The sequence below is a fragment of the Xyrauchen texanus genome, chromosome 21 (assembly GCF_025860055.1).
Source record: "Xyrauchen texanus isolate HMW12.3.18 chromosome 21, RBS_HiC_50CHRs, whole genome shotgun sequence".
NCBI lineage: Eukaryota > Metazoa > Chordata > Actinopteri > Cypriniformes > Catostomidae > Xyrauchen > Xyrauchen texanus.
Genome location: NC_068296.1, coordinates 29,744,401 through 29,766,018, shown reverse-complemented (window position 1 = coordinate 29,766,018; position 21,618 = coordinate 29,744,401). Strand labels below are relative to the sequence as shown.

The 21,618-nt window shown below is 37.0% G+C and overlaps 1 protein-coding gene across 7 annotated transcripts in view; it reads right to left on the bottom strand.

The window, feature by feature from the left end:
• The window catches only part of LOC127661455 (selenocysteine insertion sequence-binding protein 2-like), a 67,580-nt gene that overhangs the window by 19,051 nt on the left and 26,911 nt on the right, over nucleotides 1–21,618 (bottom strand). For 3 of the 7 annotated variants that reach the window (XM_052152182.1, XM_052152183.1, XM_052152184.1), the window contains 2 exons: nucleotides 14,248–14,289; nucleotides 1,742–1,908 (listed from right to left, as the gene is read on the bottom strand). In XM_052152182.1, the coding sequence (XP_052008142.1) occupies nucleotides 1,742–1,908; nucleotides 14,248–14,289 (209 nt within the window). Of the gene's footprint in view, nucleotides 1–1,741; nucleotides 1,909–14,247; nucleotides 14,290–18,218; nucleotides 18,281–19,257; nucleotides 19,383–21,618 lie in introns of those variants that run through there. The other 4 variants (XM_052152186.1, XM_052152188.1, XM_052152187.1 and 1 more) reach the window with 4 other exon arrangements.

The following is a 21,618-nucleotide window of genomic DNA, read 5'->3' as shown; positions in this document are numbered from 1 at the left end:
TGTGTTTTTTTTTTAAATGTAAAAAAACATTTGTATATTTTCATTGAAGTGCGAGACTAGTCTACCAACTAGTCATTTTAGTCTTTCCTTATCCATTCCAGACATCTAATTCATTTTCACAAAATTAGAACAGAAATCAATGTGTTTATTATTAAAGGCTCATAACATGCTGATTAATAAAGATACATTTAGAAGGGAAAAACGTTATGGTCTAAAAGGTGCTTAGAAACCACTTTAACTCATGCAGCGCTTCATGTCTACACACATTGAGGGAAAAGAGGCAATGCGTGCGGAGCGGTGTCCACCATAACCTAATTGTTAGCAAGGCAGCTAGCATTAGCAAGTTCATCCAGTCTGACCCTACGTTACAACTGGCGCGTTGTGAGCGAAGCTGAGAGCATTTTCAATTAATTCCTATGAAAGTCGAGCGTCATGCTCGCAAGGTGGATTGTAGGATTGGCAGCAGTGCGGAGCAACTCTCTCCTAGCGCTGTGAGCGCCTTTGAGCGGATTTCATCCACCCCAGTTGAAACACAGCCTGAGAAAGCCGAACTGCTTGTGTTTTAGCGACACGCAGTAAATATCGAAAATTCCTCAAAAGCTTATCGTGGATTTTCTTTATCAATATATATATCGATATCGTTTTATCGCCCAGCCCTACTGCCTGAATGTTTAGCCGGATTCTTGGGAACAAAAATCAAATATATATATATATATTTATTTTTTTATCCCTTTATTTTAATTTCTTTTCGTTTTGTTTGGAGTGCAATTTGTAATTTTTAGAAATGTATTAGATTTAAGTTTTTAAATAAATGAATTCAATTTTCAATGCAAAATCACTAAAGCAAGAATATTCACTGATCCCTCAGCCCAGTGGTTGTTGATGTAATTGGATATTGCGATATATATATATATATTGTGAGGGAGGGAACAAAACAAATGTATTTCACACACAATGTATTTTCCCAGAAAACGAAATACCCATCTGATAGAGAATGCACAGATGAAGTAGGTTCTTTACCAAAGAGATGTTGAACTTCACAACTGTTGTAAAGCCATCTTTCAAACAACATGCATTTTAATTGCAATTATTCATATCATCTTAATTTTTTATTAAAATAAATGAAAAATGAAAGTTCAAAGTTTGAAATCATGGTTTCTTGCTCAATTGAGTAGGCTTAACCCCAACCCTGCTTAACGAAAATGACCCCATAATACCACCTATCGTAAAACTGGTGTTCGTCAGTTTGAACCTGCACCCCCCCAACGCGATCATATCATGGTATTGGCAATCTCACAGCCTGACAATAAGACGATGACTATGGAGAAAACTTCCCAACCCTAATGCGGAGACTTCAGTGAACATTTTTAGTGATTATGCAAATGAGTTACTGAATCAGAGTTTTGAACTGATTCACTAAAAAAACTGAAAGTTTGAAATGGTTCACAAATAAATCAAACTTATCAACTGCTACGGCTACAAAAGTCAACTTAATATGCAAAGTCAACTGTAAGTCATATTGGTAGGTTGATTCCCCCAAAAGTGTAAATACTCTGACTCTGTGGTACAAATATTCAGTATTTCACCCAGCCCTAGTTTTGGGGTAAATAAAATAGCACCCAATCTGTATCTTTCTATAACACCCTCATATACACATACAGTGGCCCAGTTTATACACTTCAAAGTGAACAGGAAGGAAAAGAGGCAGAATCCAGTGGGGACAAAGTGTGAGTGTGTGTACCTGTTGTTCTGGTTCTCCTGTACAAATGGGTAGCATGTGATAAGGTAAGAGGGGATTTGTGTGGGCTCAGCGCCGCCGTCACCGCACAGACTCATGGGTAATAAAGAAGCATCAACACCTTTCTTCTGTGGAATAAACGGCTCAACTTCAGCTGAGAGCTTCACATCCTGACAACACACACAAACACACATTCATGTATTTAAACACAAATGTTCCTTGTCTAAATGTACAGTGGCAAGAAAAAATATGTGAAACCTTTGGAATTACCTGCATTTATTTAAAACTTTGCCTAAAAAGCTGGTTTAATCATCTAAGCTACAATAATGAATAAACAATCTATTTGAACTAACAACACACACATTTTTGTATTGTTCTTGTACATACTGAATAATAGAAATGACATTGAAGGTGTGGGTAAGAGCTACTTTGACTTATAAAAAAGCACTACAATTTTAAGTTTGCTATTCACAAGAGGCATCTGCTGATGTGGACCAAGACTTGCAAAAAGAGATCTCAGGAGACCTACGATCAAGAATTGTTGCTTTGCATTAAGTTAGATAGTTATCTCGGTAACATTTTACAGTAAGGTTCCATGTGTTAACATTAGCTAACAACATTAATTCATAATTTTATTAATTTTATTTCATGTTAATTTCAGCATATAGTAATACATTTTTAAAATTAAAAGGTTGAATTTGTTAACACAAGTTAACGTACTATGAACTAACAATGAAAAATTGTATTTTTATTAAATAAAATTAACAAAGATTAATAATGTAAAATATATATTGTTAATTATTTGTTCATGATACCTAATGCATTAACTAATAAGGGCTGTGTCGATACAATTAAATATCGATATATCGTTATTAGGGCTGCAACTAACGATTATTTTAATAATCGACTAATCTAACGATTATTAGAATGATTATTCGACTATTCAGTTGATTATTGCAATGATTAATCATTGGCTCTTAACCGAATATTCAGCTTGTGCCTAGACTTAAAAGGTTGTATTAAACGTGCTTACTAACGATAAAGAGGACAAAATCGTCTTTTAAAAATACCTCTAAATGACATTCACTGAATTCCATGGATTTTTTTTATTATTAAGTTTAATTCAGTAAAAATTCATTGCAAAAAAAGAAAACCCTATTGTAATCAAGAGTTTTTATCTTGTTTTCCATATATTCTCTAAAAGCAAGTAAAAATTTCTTATATGTTGCTTCTGAGGAAAATGTATCTTGTTTTAAGTAGGCTATTTTTAGATATTTAAGCCGATTTACTTCACAATAAGATACAAACGTGACACAAAGGCTACAGTATATTATGATTCAATGCGTCGCAATCCATCACGTTATTAATCTAGATACAGCAAAAGCAGGATGGGAGTCTCCGCGCCAGAGGGTGCCTAAGTCAGGTGCCTCAGTCGGGTTCAGTTTCAAATCTCTCCCCCTTCACGCGACTCATAGACGTTGCACTGACCGCACAGAGAAATGCCATTTTTGTAGTTTGTTTATGATGCACTTCCTTATTATTTGAACTTAAATAAAAGGATGCATTAAAGATATAATGCCAGGTTGTATGCTTTATTGATGCTCTGACATGCAGGTTTTGCTTAAGTGGATTTGGATGGGTTTGGATCCAGAGCAGGGCTGGGAATTTTTTTGATTTTACTCACCAGTGTTTGAGTGATGTAGTCTCATAGAAGCTCAAATATTAACTATATCGGAGACCATATCGGTGTACTTTCCCCCTCTAATATCAGCATAGTCTCAAAAATCCCATATCGGTCGGGCTCTTAACAGCATTAGCTGAAAGATAATTTCTTTCATACTGTATGGAAGCAAAATGGAGATTACAACTTAATTTCAATTAATATGTGTATAGTTCAATATACTGAATCGTGATATGTGTATTGCAATACGTATCGTTTCATGAGGTGGCTGGCAAAACCCAGCCCTATTAATAAATGTTAATAAATAGAACCTTATTGTACATTGCTACCATTATCTCAAAGAGCATATATTTTAATCTGTCCAAAGTTAGACAAATTGTCTATTAATACTGTGGTTACTCTCCCTAGAAGTGGCCGTCCAGCCAAGATGACTTAGTGCCAAGGTGACAAAGGGCACACTGCAGAATGCTCAATAAAGGTAAAAACAAACCATAGAGTGACAGCTTAAGATTTGAAGGAATCATTGGAACTGATTACCATCTCTATTAGGGTTGCAACGGAATTAGATTTTCACAGTATGATAACCGTCTCACGGTTTCACTGTATTACACAATTACTATTATCAGTTACAATGACCCTTAAAGGAGTGAAAACAGAAAGGTATTTATTTATTTTTTTGGTTGAGCAAATACTTTATTATAATTGAAACTTGAAACCATTTTTTTTAAATTAAAGTATGTGTAAAAAGTCTACCTTTTGAAAATAAAAAAATAAATAGAATAAGAACAGAATTATAATAAAACGAAATATAAACATGATAAAAAAATAGCATGTAAATATAACATGTTATATAACTAAAGCTTATTAGTTTAAATGTTAGCATAGCATGTTAAATTAACTACAAAATGAAAAATAACATCAGCTGTGTGACCTTTAAAAGTAATGTCCTTTGATTATTAATAATTAACATATACTGCTCCTGTCTGTCCCTTAAACTCAGTGCTTCTCAACTAGTTTTGCTTCAGGACAGATTTTACATTGGAAATCAAGTGGTGACACACCATAGTAAAAACGTCACCTGCATTTAATGTATCCTGGGTAGCACTTCCTTTTATGTTGCATAGTTTTGTTCATGGTTTTCCAGTACAAGGACATGCATCAAGTGACATTATTTTTGTTGTTGATGTCAAAATCTACAGAAAGTTTTCTCTCCCCCCTTTTAAAAATTGAAGAGCACATTTACTTATATGAGCCCGTTATTGTCCCATTTGTTTCCTAATTTCAAACATCATTCAAACAGAACACACATATTACACCGGAGGAAATGCTCCTCATTACCATCAGTGTAGCTAGTCTTAAATAATAATAACAAATTATAGTATTTATGAAAAAATAAACACTAGCTGAAACACATCTTGAAACATTATACTGTTGATATAAAATGAGGTCTAATAGATTCTACCTTTAGATTATTTCATATGAAACTATAACATTGTCAAAATATAACTAATATATAACTAGTTATATAACTATAATTACTTTTACTCAAGTAAAATCATAAAACAAATTTGTAAAGGTGATGATGTGTAATTATTAAATTTTTTGGTGCATAGCAAAGTGTTGCTTTTTCCTCCTCAGTCCTGTTTGGCATGTCATGGCTGCTACTGTTTGAGAGATTTGACTTGACTTCCTCCGTAATGCTTTAAACTAGAAAACATGCACAAAAGTGCAGACGAGAAGCCTTTAGCTGATTGCAAGATCATCATTAAATCTGCCTCGGCAGTCCTAAATAGGCTATCACTTGGGCGGCCGCCGAAATATCTTCAATGTGAGAACCATGTCATTGTTCTTTCCCTGCTGTCCGCAACCCAGTCCGAATAGACCCGCACCACACCAGTTGAGAAACACTGCTTTAACTCACACACACACTTATGTCAGACCCCCTTCCTTCTCTCTGACATTTTCTCTGCTGCATGTGTGTGTGTGTGGGGCAAGTTGACGGGTCTGACAGACAGTCGAGGAGGAAAGGAGATGCGCACGCGCAGGTGAGATTCTCCGTCCAGTTGCATTTTTTTCTCAATACCGTAGATAAGCAAATGTACATGGTATGATAACCGTCAATTTACATACCGTGGTATACCGTGAAACAGGTATACCGCTGCAACCCTAATCTCTATTCATGAGTCTACGATACAGAAAACATTAAACAAACATGGTGTCTATGGCAGCACACCCAAAGGAAGCCACTGCTTTCCAACAAAAACTTTGCTGCGCAACTAAAATGTACTAAAAGACACACTTGACACTCCAAAACGCTACTGGGATAATGTTGAGGACTGATGAAACTAAGGTTGAATTGTTTGGGAAGAACATGCAGCACTACGTATGGAGTAAAAAGGGCACCTCATACCAACATAAAAACATCATCCCATCGGTGAAGTAAGGTGGAGGGAGCATGATGATTTTGCGCTGCTTTGGGGCCTGGACCACTTTCCATCATCAAGGGAAAAATGTATTCCCAAGTTCATCAAGATATTCTACAGGATAATGTCAGGGTGGCTGTGCGCCAGCTGAAGCTCAGTGGAAGTATGGTGAAGCAAATCCACTACAGAATTGCATAAAATAAAAAGAAAATCCACCTTTTGGAGTTGCCAAGTCAGATCCCAGAACCCAGCAACCCAATAGAGATGCTGTGGAATGACCACAAGAGAGCTATACACACCAGATATCATAAGAATATGGTTGAGCTGAAGTAGTTCTGTAAGGACAAAGTAATTAGTTACAGAAATCTAATTACTTTTTTTAGTTAAAAAAAATATTAGTGTAATCCATTACATGTTAAATTCTTATAATCAGATTACAGTTGTTCACTTTTATTTAATGTAATTACTAGGACTGCACGATTTGGGGAAAATGTCCTATTGCAATTATTGAGGTTAATACTGCAATATGCGATTTTGATATAATAAACAAATGGTAACATGAGTCAACTTGCTTGGTTATCAAGGAAAATGCACAAATAAATTACTGATAATGCTGAAATGAGTATTTTTCAACTCAAGCATACAAACTAGCAACAACAACATCTGTAAATGCACAGTGTTGTCAAATTCAAATATTTTTACACAATTAAATAATATCTTTGCATTACTGCAAACTTGTTATTTTCTCAATATTACACCTAAATAAAATAGAACAATAAATAAGAACAAATGTTCACGAAAATAAGATTGTCCAAACAAACAGGGACATTTAAGCAGGATGTAACATATACTTTGTATAAACTCTTTTGAGTGAACCACACTTTTATATCCAGTTTCCTTTTCAATCAAACCACTTTTAACCACACCTGTTCAGTGTCGGTCTGCTCGGCGTCCATATTCACCTGATTTCCACGCTGAACACCGGAAACTCACGACCACATGTGCCACTCCCTAAACTGAGACTGACTGGTCATCTTTTTATTAGCGTGTAGAAAATGGGCAAACAGCTCTCAGAGAGAATGGACTGTCACGTCCACACACGCACTTATTTATTTAATAAAATGGCAGCATTTGCCGTCATATAATCGCACAGGCTGACATCGCGATTGCGATATGATTAATCGTGCACCACTAGTAGTTAATTTTAAGTACAGTACTATGCAAACATTTTAGGCACTTGTCTGTTAAGGTGGTCTCAATTGCTTCGGTCTCCTCTTGTAATCTCAGACAGACACAATGTTCAGTAGGGGGCTTTGTGGGGGCCATGACATCTGTTGCAGGGGTCGCTGTTCTTCTATTCTAATATTTTCTATTTGTAAAATTTATGTTTGGGAGTCTAACATTTATATTTCCTATTGATATACTAAAGCTGAAGATATAAATAACCATCTTAAGACAAATGCTTTTGTGAAACATCTTATGTGCCTAAGACTTTGCACAGTACTGTAAATTATAGGGTTACACTTATTTCTAATATATTATCATGTAGAATACATGAATTATAACCCCGCAACGAATAATTGGGAAGGAGAAATGTGAGGTGCTGAGTGTATGATTTGAATGTAACAATGAACAATATAGACATTATTTTAAATTTGTTAGGCTGAAAAATGTTTTAGAAATGAACCTAAATGTAAAGTAATTAGCAATGTCATTACTTTTTAAGTTAAATCAACAAGTTACAAAATTTTGTTAAAAAAGTAATCAGATTATAATTTTAGAGAAATAATTATTCATTTGTAGTGGATTACTATTATATGTAGCTTACCCAACAATGATTGTAAAAGTAAAATTTAACCCTCTGGGGACGACGGACATTTTTTTGTCATTACAGCGGAAACAACATAAAATACTCATTTTGGGGCATACAGATAAGTGTAAGACATCATTAGAGACTATAAAGGGTCTACTTTTATTTGTGTACACTCACAATAACAACAAAACCTTGTGCTTTTGAAATAAAGAAAATAAAAAGGGTGAGCTGTAAGCGGTCTCTTGGTTTGCGAGCATATTTCTGAAACACATCACAAAAATGAACTGAAACTCCGCAAATACTTATCACACAAACATGAAACATATGTCTAAAGAAAGCTTAAAATGTCTAAAAACAATTCACATTTAAAAAAATATTCTCCTGCAATGTAATCTGTATGAAGCAAAGCGACGTACAGTTTTCCTGGCTCAGCTAATTTATCTCTAATGTGATCCCACCCACCAGCAGAGCGCGCCATTCATACGCTAATGTGCTGAGACGATCAAATCAAATGGTAAACGCCCCGAATGTGTCTTAAAAACAAAGTAATTCACTTATCTGCACGTTTGAAAGACAGCACGATACACAAGTGAGAAAACTGCTGGATAGTGATGAAGAGTTACAATTTTCCTTAGAAGAAGAGCGGGGCTCCGATGAACGTTTGTATTTTGAAGAGAGACTTGAGCCACCCGAGGATACAATTTCGGACGAGTAAGTCATTTAGTTTCACTTACATATTATTTGACATGCTATTTTATATAAACATGTACATATTTTACTACTGGGACTGTTTCCAGACTTGCTAGCCAGGATTCAGAGTATTGAAATTTTAAATATTTGACCACACAAATTTGACCCCTAATAAGCAAGTTTTAGTTACATTTAAATTCTGTTTTGGCTAAAGCAGGTATTTAAATTGTATGCTGTATGATATACACTCACCTAAAGGATTATTAGGAACACCTGTTCAATTTCTCATTAATGCAATTATCTAATCAACCAATCACATGGCAGTTGCTTCAATGCATTTAGGGGTGTGGTCCTGGTCAAGACAATCTCCTGAACTCCAAACTGAATGTCAGAATGGGAAAGAAAGGTAATTTAAGCAATTTTGAGCGTGGCATGGTTGTTGGTGCCAGACGGGCCGGTCTGAGTATTTCACAATCTGCTCAGTTACTGGGATTTTCACGCACAACCATTTCTAGGGTTTACAAAGAATGATGTGAAAAGGGAAAAACATCCAATATGCGGAAGTCCTGTGGGCGAAAATGCCTTGTTGATGCTAGAGGTCAGAGGAGAATGGGCCGACTGATTCAAGCTGATAGAAGAGCAACTTTGCCTGAAATAGCCACTCGTTACAACCGAGGTATGCAGCAAAGCATTTGTGAAGCCACAACATGCACAACCTTGAGGCGGATGGGCTACAACAGCAGAAGACCCCACCGGGTACCACTCATCTCCACTACAAATAGGAAAAAGAGGCTACAATTTGCAAGAGCTCACCAAAATTGGACAGTTGAAGACTGGAAAAACGTTGCCTGGTCTGATGAGTCTCGATTTCTGTTGAGACATTCAGATGGTAGAGTCAGAATTTGGTGTAAACAGAATGAGAACATGGATCCATCATGTCTTGTTACCACTGTGCAGGCTGGTGGTGGTAGTGTAATGGTGTAGGGGATGTTTTCTTGGCACACTTTAGGCCCCTTAGTGCCAATTGGGCATCGTTTAAATGCCACGGCCTACCTGAGCATTGTTTCTGACCATGTCCATTCCCTTTATGGCCACCATGTACCCATCCTCTGATGGCTACTTCCAGCAGGATAATGCACCATGTCACAAAGCTCGAATCATTTCAAATTGGTTTCTTGAACATGACAATGAGTTCACTGTACTAAAATGGCCCCCACAGTCACCAGATCTCAACCCAATAGAGCATCTTTGGGATGTGGTGGAACGGGAGCTTCGTGCCCTGGATGTGCATCCCACAAATCTCCATCAACTGCAAGATGCTATCCTATCAATATGAGCCAACATTTCTAACGAATGCTTTCAGCACCTTGTTGAATCAATGCCATGTAGAATTAAGGCAGTTCTGAAGGCGAAAGGGGGTCAAACACAGTATTAGTATGGTGTTCCTAATAATCCTTTAGGTGAGTGTAAATATGATATGTAATATGATATAAAAATAATATGAATGTTTAGATTATATTTTAACTAGTGTTTATGCTGCCTCATCATCATCAACAAAGCTTGTGCTTGCAAATATGGGTTCAGGTGTAAATGAATAAAATGCACTTTAAATATGCCCATATTAGAAAATCAGCATATTATAATGATTTCTGAAGGATCATGTGGCACTGAAGACTGCAGTAATGATGCTGAAAATTCAGCTTTGATCACAGATTGCATTTTACAATATATTCAAATAGAAAACTGTTCTTTTAAATTGTAAAAAGAGTTCAAAATATCATTGTTTTTACTGTATTTGATCAAATAAATGATAGCCTTGGTGAGCAGAAGAGACTTCTTTTAAATGGTAGTGTAGGTCTGAAATTAAGTAAAGTCTTTATGTAAAGAAAATGTACAGTCAGATTACTTCTTTTAACTTAAAACTTGATTTTGATCATTAAGTCTCCTCATATTCCTTCTCTTTCTGTCACATTCCTCATTGCTGGGCCCAGGGGAGGGGTCTTTTGTGTCCTCAGGTGTGAATTACAATCCATATTCATGATAGTTCACGCCTCCTCGCATATGACCTTTCTAACACTAAACGTGTCTTACAAAAGTTCAATTAATATATTGTTTTGTAATCAGTGATCAGGATGGTTTTCACATCATTTTGTAGCAAAAACTCTAGGCTACAAGATCCAGTTCTCAAAAGGCTTGTGGATAAAAAAATTTGTATGGCCTTATTTCAATGACTAAAATTAGTTTTTTCAAAAACCATGCATAAATGTTATTTTCTCAAAAATACAAACATGTAAACACATGTTGCTCACATATTATTGTTGCCCAGTTTGTGCTGAATACAGTTTTATCAGACTTTAGCCATTAAAGTGTTTTTAAGCAACTGAAAAAAGCACAAATGTCAAGGCATGTCAAAACTTCTCCAGGGCTAAAAAAAAACCTTAAAACCCCAGAGGGTTAAGACACATATAAGACAGAGGTGTTTGTTATAGCAGGAAATATGCATTTTCTCAAAATACCCAAACCACAACAATTGTCACTTTTACTGGATGGCACATTTAAAAAGCACTAGGAGCCAGCTTCAACACTGGTCATTCTAACTCTTGTTCTGCATTGACGGTAACAATCACTTAAGTTATGAATTTAGTGTGGCCACATGAGAACATGTAAAAGACAGAATTTTCATTTTTGGGCTAACTATTCTTTATCTCATTCTATGGCAACATCACATATGTTTGGCAGTGTACAGTAATTTTTATAAACAAATAATTAAAGGCCTTGATTGTAACTGAGAGAACATAACCAACTTCAATTCTGTCAACAGCATGAAGGAATGAGTGCGTGAATGCTGGTTATGTGATCATGATGTCATCACATTCCTAAGATTCCTGAGCAACTAAGGTGAAACCACTGAAAACAAGTCCTGCAGTTTACCAGCACCATTCCAATAATTACATAACCAAACAGGAAGAATTAATGATTACACAGCAGCAGGACATCGGAGCATGCACACATCTAGCAGTATTGAAGATGAAATGCACACAACTCTCAAATATCATGAATTAGGTTTGAAACCCCATCAGTATGTTTACAAACATCACAACAATCATCTATAACCAATTGATTGACAGTGGAATGCCTGCAATATTATACCTCACAACACTGTATTGATATTCTGAAGCCAAGATTCTGTACGTAATTAAAACCTTCACAGTAACATTGTTAATGTACAAATTACATTGACCACCACTCAAAGAATGTCTGTGAGAAGGTGAATTGTATTGTGCCATTAGGTCAATGCACACTCGATTATATTCCACTAAAATGAACAACCCTAACAAGCTAAAAACATTAGTCCATAATAGTGTTGTAAAAAATACCGGTACTCCGGTACCAAGTCGGTACTGAAACAAAAACATTTTTACAATACCAGAATTTCTGAAGGTACCGGAGTACTGAGTACCAGGTCTAACCGGTACCCATGCAAAGTGCAGGAACTTTTGAACTCTCACAACAAGTAAAAGATGGCGACAAGCAAAGCTGCTGCGGAGTATCAACTGAATCTTGTCGAAAAAAGCCAGGTTTGGAAATTCTTTGTATTTGAGGCTGATGAAAAGGGAAACATCTTAGATCAGCAAAAACCTATTTGTAAACGCTGCTTTCGCAATTTTCTGACAAAAGGAGGAAACACATCAAACTTAATAAAGCACCTGAAAGACAAGACACCTGGATTAATTCAAGCAACCAAAGCAGGTGAGATTAAAAGCATATTATCATTTGCATTAGGGCTGAAACGATTAGTCGACATTATCGACAACGTCGAAAATAAAAACATAACGAGAAAAATTTTCATTGTCGAATAGTCATTCGATCTCATCTAAATGTAAAATGAAATCATATTAAACTAATGACGTGCGAGAGCAGCACCGCAGTTCTCACCTGAGAGAGGAGAGGAATAATAACACAGATCAGTCCAGATGCACTCTAAACTTTCACAGCTTCTTCTTATGTAGATCCAAAGTATTAGGGAATTATAAAAAAAAAAAAAGAAAAAAAAAGGAAATTCAGAAGCAGTCTCGTTTTGGAATAAGAGGAGCCGGAGCTCTTTAAAGGAAACATCCCGGCGTTACAAATGCAGATATATTTAATGTGTTATAGCATTAATAAAGTTCAAATAATACAGAAGCAGATCATGTTAATTACTTTAAATTCAGAAACTGGCATTTCTCTGTGTGGTCGGTGCCTCTTCAATAAGTTGTGCGAATGTCCCGATCTAAGGGGAGAGACTGAAACTGTACCCGGCTGAGAGAGACTCCGCCTCGGGGGACGCTCATCCCTCGAGCGCGGACGCTTAATGCAGCTAGATTAGAACGCGATTGCTCGCAACTTATTTAATCATAATATATGCCACTGTGCATTTGTTATCGTGAAGAAAATGGGTTTTTATTCATTCTTTTGTATGCTTGTTTATTTAGTTTATTTTTTAGAACTTGGTAAAAACTTGAAGTAAAAGTTGCAAAAGTTGAAGCAAATCTTATATAAGTGTTCAAAAATACTTTAAGCATACATTTTACAGTTTTGTTTCAATTCAAAAATAATATATTTAAATTTAAGTGTTGCTCAATGTCACATTTCTGTTCTTAGTTCTGCTGCTGTTTTGTTAACTTGGTTAATAAAAGAGTGTTGTTTAGTAACCAGTTTTTGCTTTGGTACCAAAAATGGTATCGAGTACCGTGAAATTTCAATGGTATTGGTACCGACTACTGAAATTTTGGTACCATGACAACACTAGTCCATAATGCATTTAATTTATCATCATCTCTGCCCTATATAGCACAGGAGACTGCAAGTAAAGAGATAAAAAAGAATAATGTAACTTAATTAAAAATACATTACAGCACAAGTTATACATTTCCCAGCCCAGCTAAACCAGTTGATTGAAAATAATTATAATTTAATTCCTGTAAATAGACTTATGTCGCCTCTAGTCAACACTATTAAAAAGTCTGAGTAATTCAGTTATTGTGGTAATTATATGGCTGGGGTGTGAAAATGGATGGCTCTGGATGAGCATTAGGTGCCGAGTCATATCCACATCGGAAAGTAGTAGACCATGTATGTCTGTTGAGGAACAGCGGTTATAAACAACAAATATAGCTGCAAGCAGCGATGATGGGCCCCAAGCACCATGGGTTCATTTCCACCCTGTGGCTTTCAGAAGGCAATGCAAAGTGGACACATGCATTTGACATTATTCTAAACCGTTTTTAAGCAATTTGGGAAATATAAGAGGACTATTTTAAAGTCTGTGTAAATAGCCACCCTTCCTGCTGCTAGGTGGTGGCACTATGACGTGACCCAAAATAGCCACATCCATGTGATTAGCTCCCAAGACTAAACATACATATACATTTTGATCTAAACCACACATAGACAATATGAGACACTCCCATTTTTAGCCATTAAGTTAAAGCCTCGCATGGCAACACTGTTCAATATATCAAAATGATGTTTACAATTTAGCATCATTAATGTCTTGGCAAAATGTTGTTTAAATGTGGTGACAGTCTCATGAATCCCCAAGGAGTATTAAAAAGTTAAACATAAACTGCAATATTCAAAATATCCAAAATGGCCAACTTCGTTTTGGGTGGAGGTAATAACTATAATTATGAAAGTTTTCCAGCTTGATGAAAACTACATACGTACCAATTCTGGTGACTGTAGGTGAAAATGGGGGTTCTACAGAGGCCATTTCACACCCATTTTAAAGGGGGTGCTACAAAAGGTTTGCTAGATTAATGCTGCTAGATAAGGTAGAAATGTATCAAAGTCTGTGAAAAGGGTTCATATCAAGGTTTTGAATCACAACACACTAAATATAAATACATTATCGTATCCTTACCCAGCTATTGAATGACATTGTATCCCTGTTCAACCCTAGAAACTACAGCAAAGAAAACAGAACAAAGAACAAAACAGTCAATTTAAAAGGAATATTCTAGGTTCAAAACAAGATATCAACAGCATATAACTGCTGTCTACTAACCCAGAAAATTATTTTGACTTATCCCGGTGTATAAACAAGCAAAAAAATTATATTTACAGTAATTGGGTTGTAACGGGTCTCACAATTTTGTTCGGTTCACGATACTGAACAAATGGTTCAGTTCACGATTTTTTAAACTAAGCCTGAATAAAGTTTTTTCTATTAATATTATATAAAGACATGTGCAAAACAGTTCATTTCATTAAAAATTTTGTTAAAATACTGTTTTTAAAAGTGCATGCTTATCCAGTTAAATACTAATTTACTGATTAAATCAAATCAGACATGGCATTTGACATTAGGATTATATTCCCCATAGCACTATTATACATAATATTCAGCAATATACAACAGCTAGTTCTGGTCCTCTAATCTGATTGGACGAGAGACATTCCTTGAGTGCTGATGTCTCAGAACAACAGTAGTCAGACGCTTCACTCCTCGTATCACTCTGCTTTTGATCATGGCATTCTAAACTAAAGTGTAAGAGCTGCACAGATGTGTAAAAAGGTAGATATGTTTTTTCATTTTTCCCAGTGAAATTAAAGATTTTGAGACAAAAGATAATTTTTGTGTGTTATGAGCGTGTTGAACTGATGTTAATTTCAGTAAAGTCAGTGAGGGGTTTCCTTGAAGTCATCGGCAATTGCCTCTCACTCCATGATCGCTCGGATTTCTACTAGATTACAACTGGGAAATACAGCTTCAGCATTAAGGCTTATCACAGCTGAGAGACACAACACATGAAGTAATCACACATGCTCAAGGTGCTTACCTACCGGAGTTTCCTCATTGGGAGCAGAAATATGTGTAAGATGTAAACATTCAACATGGAGGAGGAGAAAAACAAACTGGCTGCCATGAAATACTCAGGGAAAACCTGCTCTGACTTTTATTTTATACAAAGAAAATTATCTTCAGCAAGCTGACTAACATTAAAGATGAGAAATAGAGTTAAAGAACTATAGCTTTGCTGTTCATGTCTGCTTGGGAGGCAAAACAGACGCAGGTAATTGCTCTCTCTCTCTCCATTTCTCTCTCTTTCTCACACACACACACACACACACACACACACACACACATTTCTCCAATAACTTTTTAGCAACTGCCCAAGCTGCCATTTCTAGTTCTAAAGTGATGTTTTCAAATTAGTATCAGAGGACTGGGTGCTTCTTTTGAACCAGCACCGGCAGATCCTCTGTGGCGCAAGACAGTAATTCCAGACATAAATGCATTTTTTGTGACAGTCTTTGTTTTTCCTCATTCTTTTATTTAAAAACTGTTGAATATAAGCAATATCATACTTGCAAGAGTGCTACATGGCCCTAAATCAGCACTGCTACGATTACCTACGGCACTCGGCCGTCACAGCCGTACTGATTTAGGGCCATGTAGCACTCTTGCGAGTGCGATATTGCTCAATTATACCTGATACATGCTGTGGGTCACTGAATATTTTTGCATTACTGTTTTTGCTTTAAAATGTATTGAAACACAAAAAACTTCTAAATTCAAATTGCACTTTAAACTAAATGGAAAAAAGCTATTAAAATAACAAAGTGATCAAAAAATCATATATAATCCCCTTCCCTAATCTAAACAAAATTATAAAAAAAACATTACCTATAGAAAGTTCAACATATTACGGTTTCATAAATTCCATTGTGTTCCCAAAATAATGCTGTCAAATGTGTGTTCTAATCAAATTTGTGTTTATATTGTGTTTTGTTAATACAGTTAATGATGCTTATAGAAGATTAAATAGAACTAAATTTTAGGTTCAATGTGAACAATGTCTTTTATTATCTTATGATTTAATCAAACTTTTGTTTTTGTTTCTTTAATATAAAGATATATTTGAGGGAACCTGCAGAGTTGCATTCACAATGCATGTTAAGCGCAAACTCCTCCGAGAAAATAAAGCAAAACTAATCCAAAACAAAGCCGCATCTGACATGGAGAACCCGAGTAAAGTTTGTGTGTGTGTGTTAGAGAGAGAGAGAGAATGGAGTGTGTGTTATAATGTATAGCTGCAATTGTTCGACAGTAGGTGGTGGGCGTTCTGTACTCTCTTCCGATTATGAGATCACTCACAGCGGAGCAAATCTGCACCATCTGCCCTCTCATCCAATCAGATCACTGAAAACACTGTCAGTCCATCCAGCGATCATAAACAGAACATAATTAATATCTTCACCAGTCACACTTATCTAATAACACATGAACAGAGAGTCATAAACGCACTGAATATGTGTTAAATAACACATTTACTTTTATCCAAAGTGACTTACAGTGCATTTAAGGTATACATTTTGCCAGTATGTGTGTACATACAGACATTTACCTGTTTATAACTAACAGCCCGAACTAACCACTATATAAACTCATTTGGCGAATCACTGAAAGCACTGTGTTAAAATAGAGATGTCCAATGAGAGATTAAAGTGAGGACAGCTAATTACGTAAGCAGCATGTATGGACAGATGAGTGTCCACTTACAATACACCACATGACCCTCACTGCACAAATACACATCCAGAACATCAAAATACTACAACAGCATGGACAAAATTGTTGAAGACACACAATGACTTATACTGTAATGCTCACTTGCGCTTTATAATATATAAATTTACACAATTTAATATAATAGTAAATGACAGATACATAAATAATCAAAATAAAATGTATGAACTTTTATATTGTAATGCTTTATAAATGTATTCACTAAAACTTACAAACAAAATGTAACTTTTTTTTAAATGGCGGTTTCTCCTAGTTTCTGTTTAGTCTTCCCATTTTAGTAATTGTTTGCATAAAGAAATTGTAATACATTAGGAAGGAAATAACAACAACAGTACTCCAGCCACCACAGACAGTATGAACACATTATGAATTGCATTTTCTCATCGAGACTAAATCAAACTCATTAAAGTTAAATTTACAGCATTTGTGTAATATTGTTCATTACCAAAAAATATTTATTTTGACTCACCCCCTAAAAAAAATGTAAATAGCAAAAATCAAGGTTACAATGAGGCACTTATAATGGAAGTGCATGGTGGCAATTTTTGGGGTGTTTATAAAAGCACTTACAATAATTCTTCTGTTAAAATTGTGCATTATTTGAGCTGTAAAATTTTTTAAATTGTCGCTTTTATGATCGTTTTAGGGTTTGCGGCATAATGTAAACGTTTAGGAACTGGCCCCATTCACTTGCATTGTAAGTACCTTATTGTATCCCAGATTGTTTTCTATCTTTTTTTTCTTAAGAAAAAAAGGAAGGGCCAAGTCAAAATAATTTGTTGTGATTAACATTGTACCACAAATGCTGTTGATTGATCTTAACTTGTATTAAACCTGGAATATTCCTTTAATAAATAAACATATGGGGTAGAACTTTGTGAATGACAGACATTCCAATTCAGTTCTACAGAAGAGATTCCACGTGGGCCTGAACATGAGAGCTGACGGTATAGAGAGAGAGAGAGAGAGAGAGAGAGAGAGAGAGAATTGGTAGTACTGTGTTCTGCTCGAGGTGGGCTGATACACACACGCTAATGAGTGAGAGGAGGGACACTTTTGTCTTTTCAGCATTTCTGTTTCAAGATTGTTTGTGTAAAACAGAGGGATTGTTGTGCTTAAGAAAGACAAGACAGAAAAGAGAGACAGACAGACATTGAGCGACAAAGAGAGTGACAGAAATAGCCACAGAGGAATTAATCGTATAAGAAAATATTCTTACCATATTCGAGAATTTAAAACTGTACATACAATAACAATTAGTGGAATTCAACAACACACAATTCAGAGGAAATGTAACTTACATCAGAACGTTTCATGTGACAGACTCAGACACCTGATGCAGGAAACAGAGACAGAACCGAGTCTGACAGACACAAACACACATACTTGTGAGGAATGTTATCAATGCAGAAAAACTGGACTGTTCAGATGCGATCTGGCCATGCAGAAACCAGCATCTCACACACACACACACACACACACACACTGACCAGCAACAACCCAATAAACTCACACACTGACCAGCAATAACCCAATAAACTCAACTAATCTAACATGTAATAACATAGTAAACCATTATCTAGTTCAATGTTCAGCTCTGACGTCATGATTGTTATTCTGATTCATCATTAAATAACATCACACTCAGCAGTGAACTGTTATTATGTCTAACTGCGTCAATAATCTACTGATCAATAAGCATAATAAATTAGCTCTTTGTGACTGATGAGTTAAATAGGTTTCATTTGATGTTTCTGTGTTTATAATATTTCCTGGGTGAGATCCATACAAAGGAGTACTGTACCATGGAACAATGATGTACCAAATGGTAATACTATGGTACTTTAATGTATAACACGGCGTTGAATGATTACCATGTTCATATATCATGATACTACTATGGTGTTCATGTCCAGAAACCATGGTATTACCTACACCATGCAATAGCCTTACACCGAAACTATACTGCAAGCAACACGATGCGGCGCAGCTAGATTGCTCCAATTATAAACGACTCAATATTATTTATAATCGATTCATCATTAAAACTGGTGTAGTTTCCAAGCATATCTTGCGCTGGACAGCTTTATTATAACGGGCGCGTCCTTGTTTTGACGCGTCGCCTTCAGTATCGCCTCAGCTCTGGTCCAAACACATAACAAGCACATACTGATACATAAGCGAGTCACATAGCACACATATTTGAGTGGTTTAAGACAATAATCATCATTAATGTTGAGTTTTGGACTTTAACTGTGCACCCACGGCTAATGCTAATGCTAATGCTAATGTGACGAGAGCGGGCGTTTCTCGCATCCGTGTGTTGAGACATTGCGTTACCTTCCTCTCGCCGCCGTCCATGTCGCCCGCTGACACCGGAACCGAGCCGCGTGCAGCTGTCAAGAAGCCGTGGGCACGCGCATGATCCAGTGCTCCTCTGGTTCTGATGTACGTCACTCGCTCACCGACTGACTGACACTCATCTGTTACGGGGGCCGTGGAGGCTCATACAAGAAACGCGTTACTGTCATTGCGTAATGCTGCCATTAGGGGGGCGCCTCAGACCAGACAAGATAAATGAGAACATTTCACACGCTCACACAAAACTCATCTACATTACAGTCATTTTGAAAGTTCGGTGAGCAAAGTTACGGCGCTTAGACCATAATTAATCTTACACTGTTTTTATTGTTAGAGACAGCTATGTTCGGAATAGCATGCTTCTTGTAATACTTCAGTATACATATATTGTGTAGAGTATGCAAATTTTATGTATTCATGGAATACCCAGAAACCTAGTACTCTGGCCAAAATGTTCAGTATACAACAGAGTACACTGCACTGGTTACTGTACACAATGCAATGTGCTGGACTTAATATTCCATTTCCAGTGTGAAAAAAGAACTGAAAAATCCGGTTACTCATGTAACCTCGGATCCCTGAGATGAAGGGAACAAGACATTGCATTTGAACACTATGGGGAAAATCCCTTTTGCACAACCTATTTGAAGCCCTTGTATCATAACGGCAATCTTGTCATTGGCAAAGATGTTTGTGACCAGTCCTTTTACACCATTTCTTCAGAATTTTCTGACTGAAGGACAAGAACGCATCACTCGTACCTCGAAACTCTGAAGTAGTAGTTTGGCCAAGTTTTGCAATATCTCCTTCCCTTCATCTCAGGGAACCAAGTTTACATGAGTAACCGGAGACGTTACCTATCGATACTTTCACAAGACATTGCAGTGAATGCTTAGGGGAACAGTGTCCTATCATGCTCCATCATGCTGTAACGTCATACCCTGAGATCAGGGCTGGACTGGGAAGAGAAATCGGCCCGAGATTTTACATAGCAACTGGCTGCTGTCCTTTTCTGCATATCACTGCACTGTTTTGTGGTCCGTTCTGCATAACGCAGTGGCTCATTTTAGCTTATAGCGGCCCTTTCGGCATGTTTCGTGCCCAACCCACCGGCCCGCTTGTTTCTCCGATGGCCAGTCTGACCCTGATCGGCCCCAAAGTGCGTTGGCCCACCGTGAAAATGACCGGTATGCCAGATTACCAGTACAGCCCTGCCTGAGATGCACCAGGGTATAAACACTTAGATGGGAGATCAAATGACGGCATGCAAGGATCGGATGTGTAAATGGCAAGCTCTGTGCACTTTGCTAGTTTTAATACATTTTATGACATAAACCGGTGAGATTCGAGACACTCTGTTCCATAACTATTCTAGGAGGACAATATGTCAAAGAATTCAGAATCCTCTGGCTCTGGAAACATTAAAAGACACTTACGTGCTCAAGCTGACACCCCCGAGCAGGCCCCAAGCCTGGGAGTCGATTTGGTCAGAGAGATGCTGCAAATACGGCGAGAGATGTTGAACATGTCGGCAATGCTGACAAATGTCGTTGCTGACTTGTAGGATCTTGCTGTGATATGTCGATCGATCACTGCCATGGAGGCGAACTGATGTGGTCACAGGAGTGGGGGATGTCGAGAAATAGATTGGAATTATCTGTTAATCCACTAGCGACCAAGGTGGATTTGGAGCATGTCTGGGAGAAGTTGGAGGACATGGAAAACAGTGGCCGGGGGAATAACGTATGTATCGTGGGAGTCCTGGAGGGAGTGGAGTGGCAGAATATGGTGGAATTCCTGTATGGGCTCTTTCTGAGTCTGCTCGACATAGCAGGCCATAAGCTGGAAATCGAGTGATCCTCTGAGGGAGACAGGCCCGATCAATTCTGGCCAAATTCCTGAGATCATCCGATAATGATCTTGTGTTACTTGAGGTGAGGAGTAAAGGAAGGCTTCCTTGAAGAACAACAGCATGTTCTTGTTACCAGACTTTGGGAATTCAACAAGAGAGAAATGTGATCGATTCAAGGAATACAAGAAACATTTACATCAACAGAAGGTCGCTTTTACATGGATATTCATGTCCAGATTGAGAACAGATGCTAAAGAGGGCTGTAAAACATTCACATGCCCACAGCAAGCGATATCCTTCATAAAGTCAATGGAGTGAGTAAGTCATCTTGTGGTACTCACGTTGCAGCCGAGTGGACCAACTCACTGATCGCTGACTGTTTGAAGATTCTGTGCGCTCTTTTTGTGCTGGTTCTGCCTGGTGGCTGGAGTTTATTTTGTAGAGCAACACACCTTCGGAAGGTTTTGTGGAAGACAATTGACCCGACT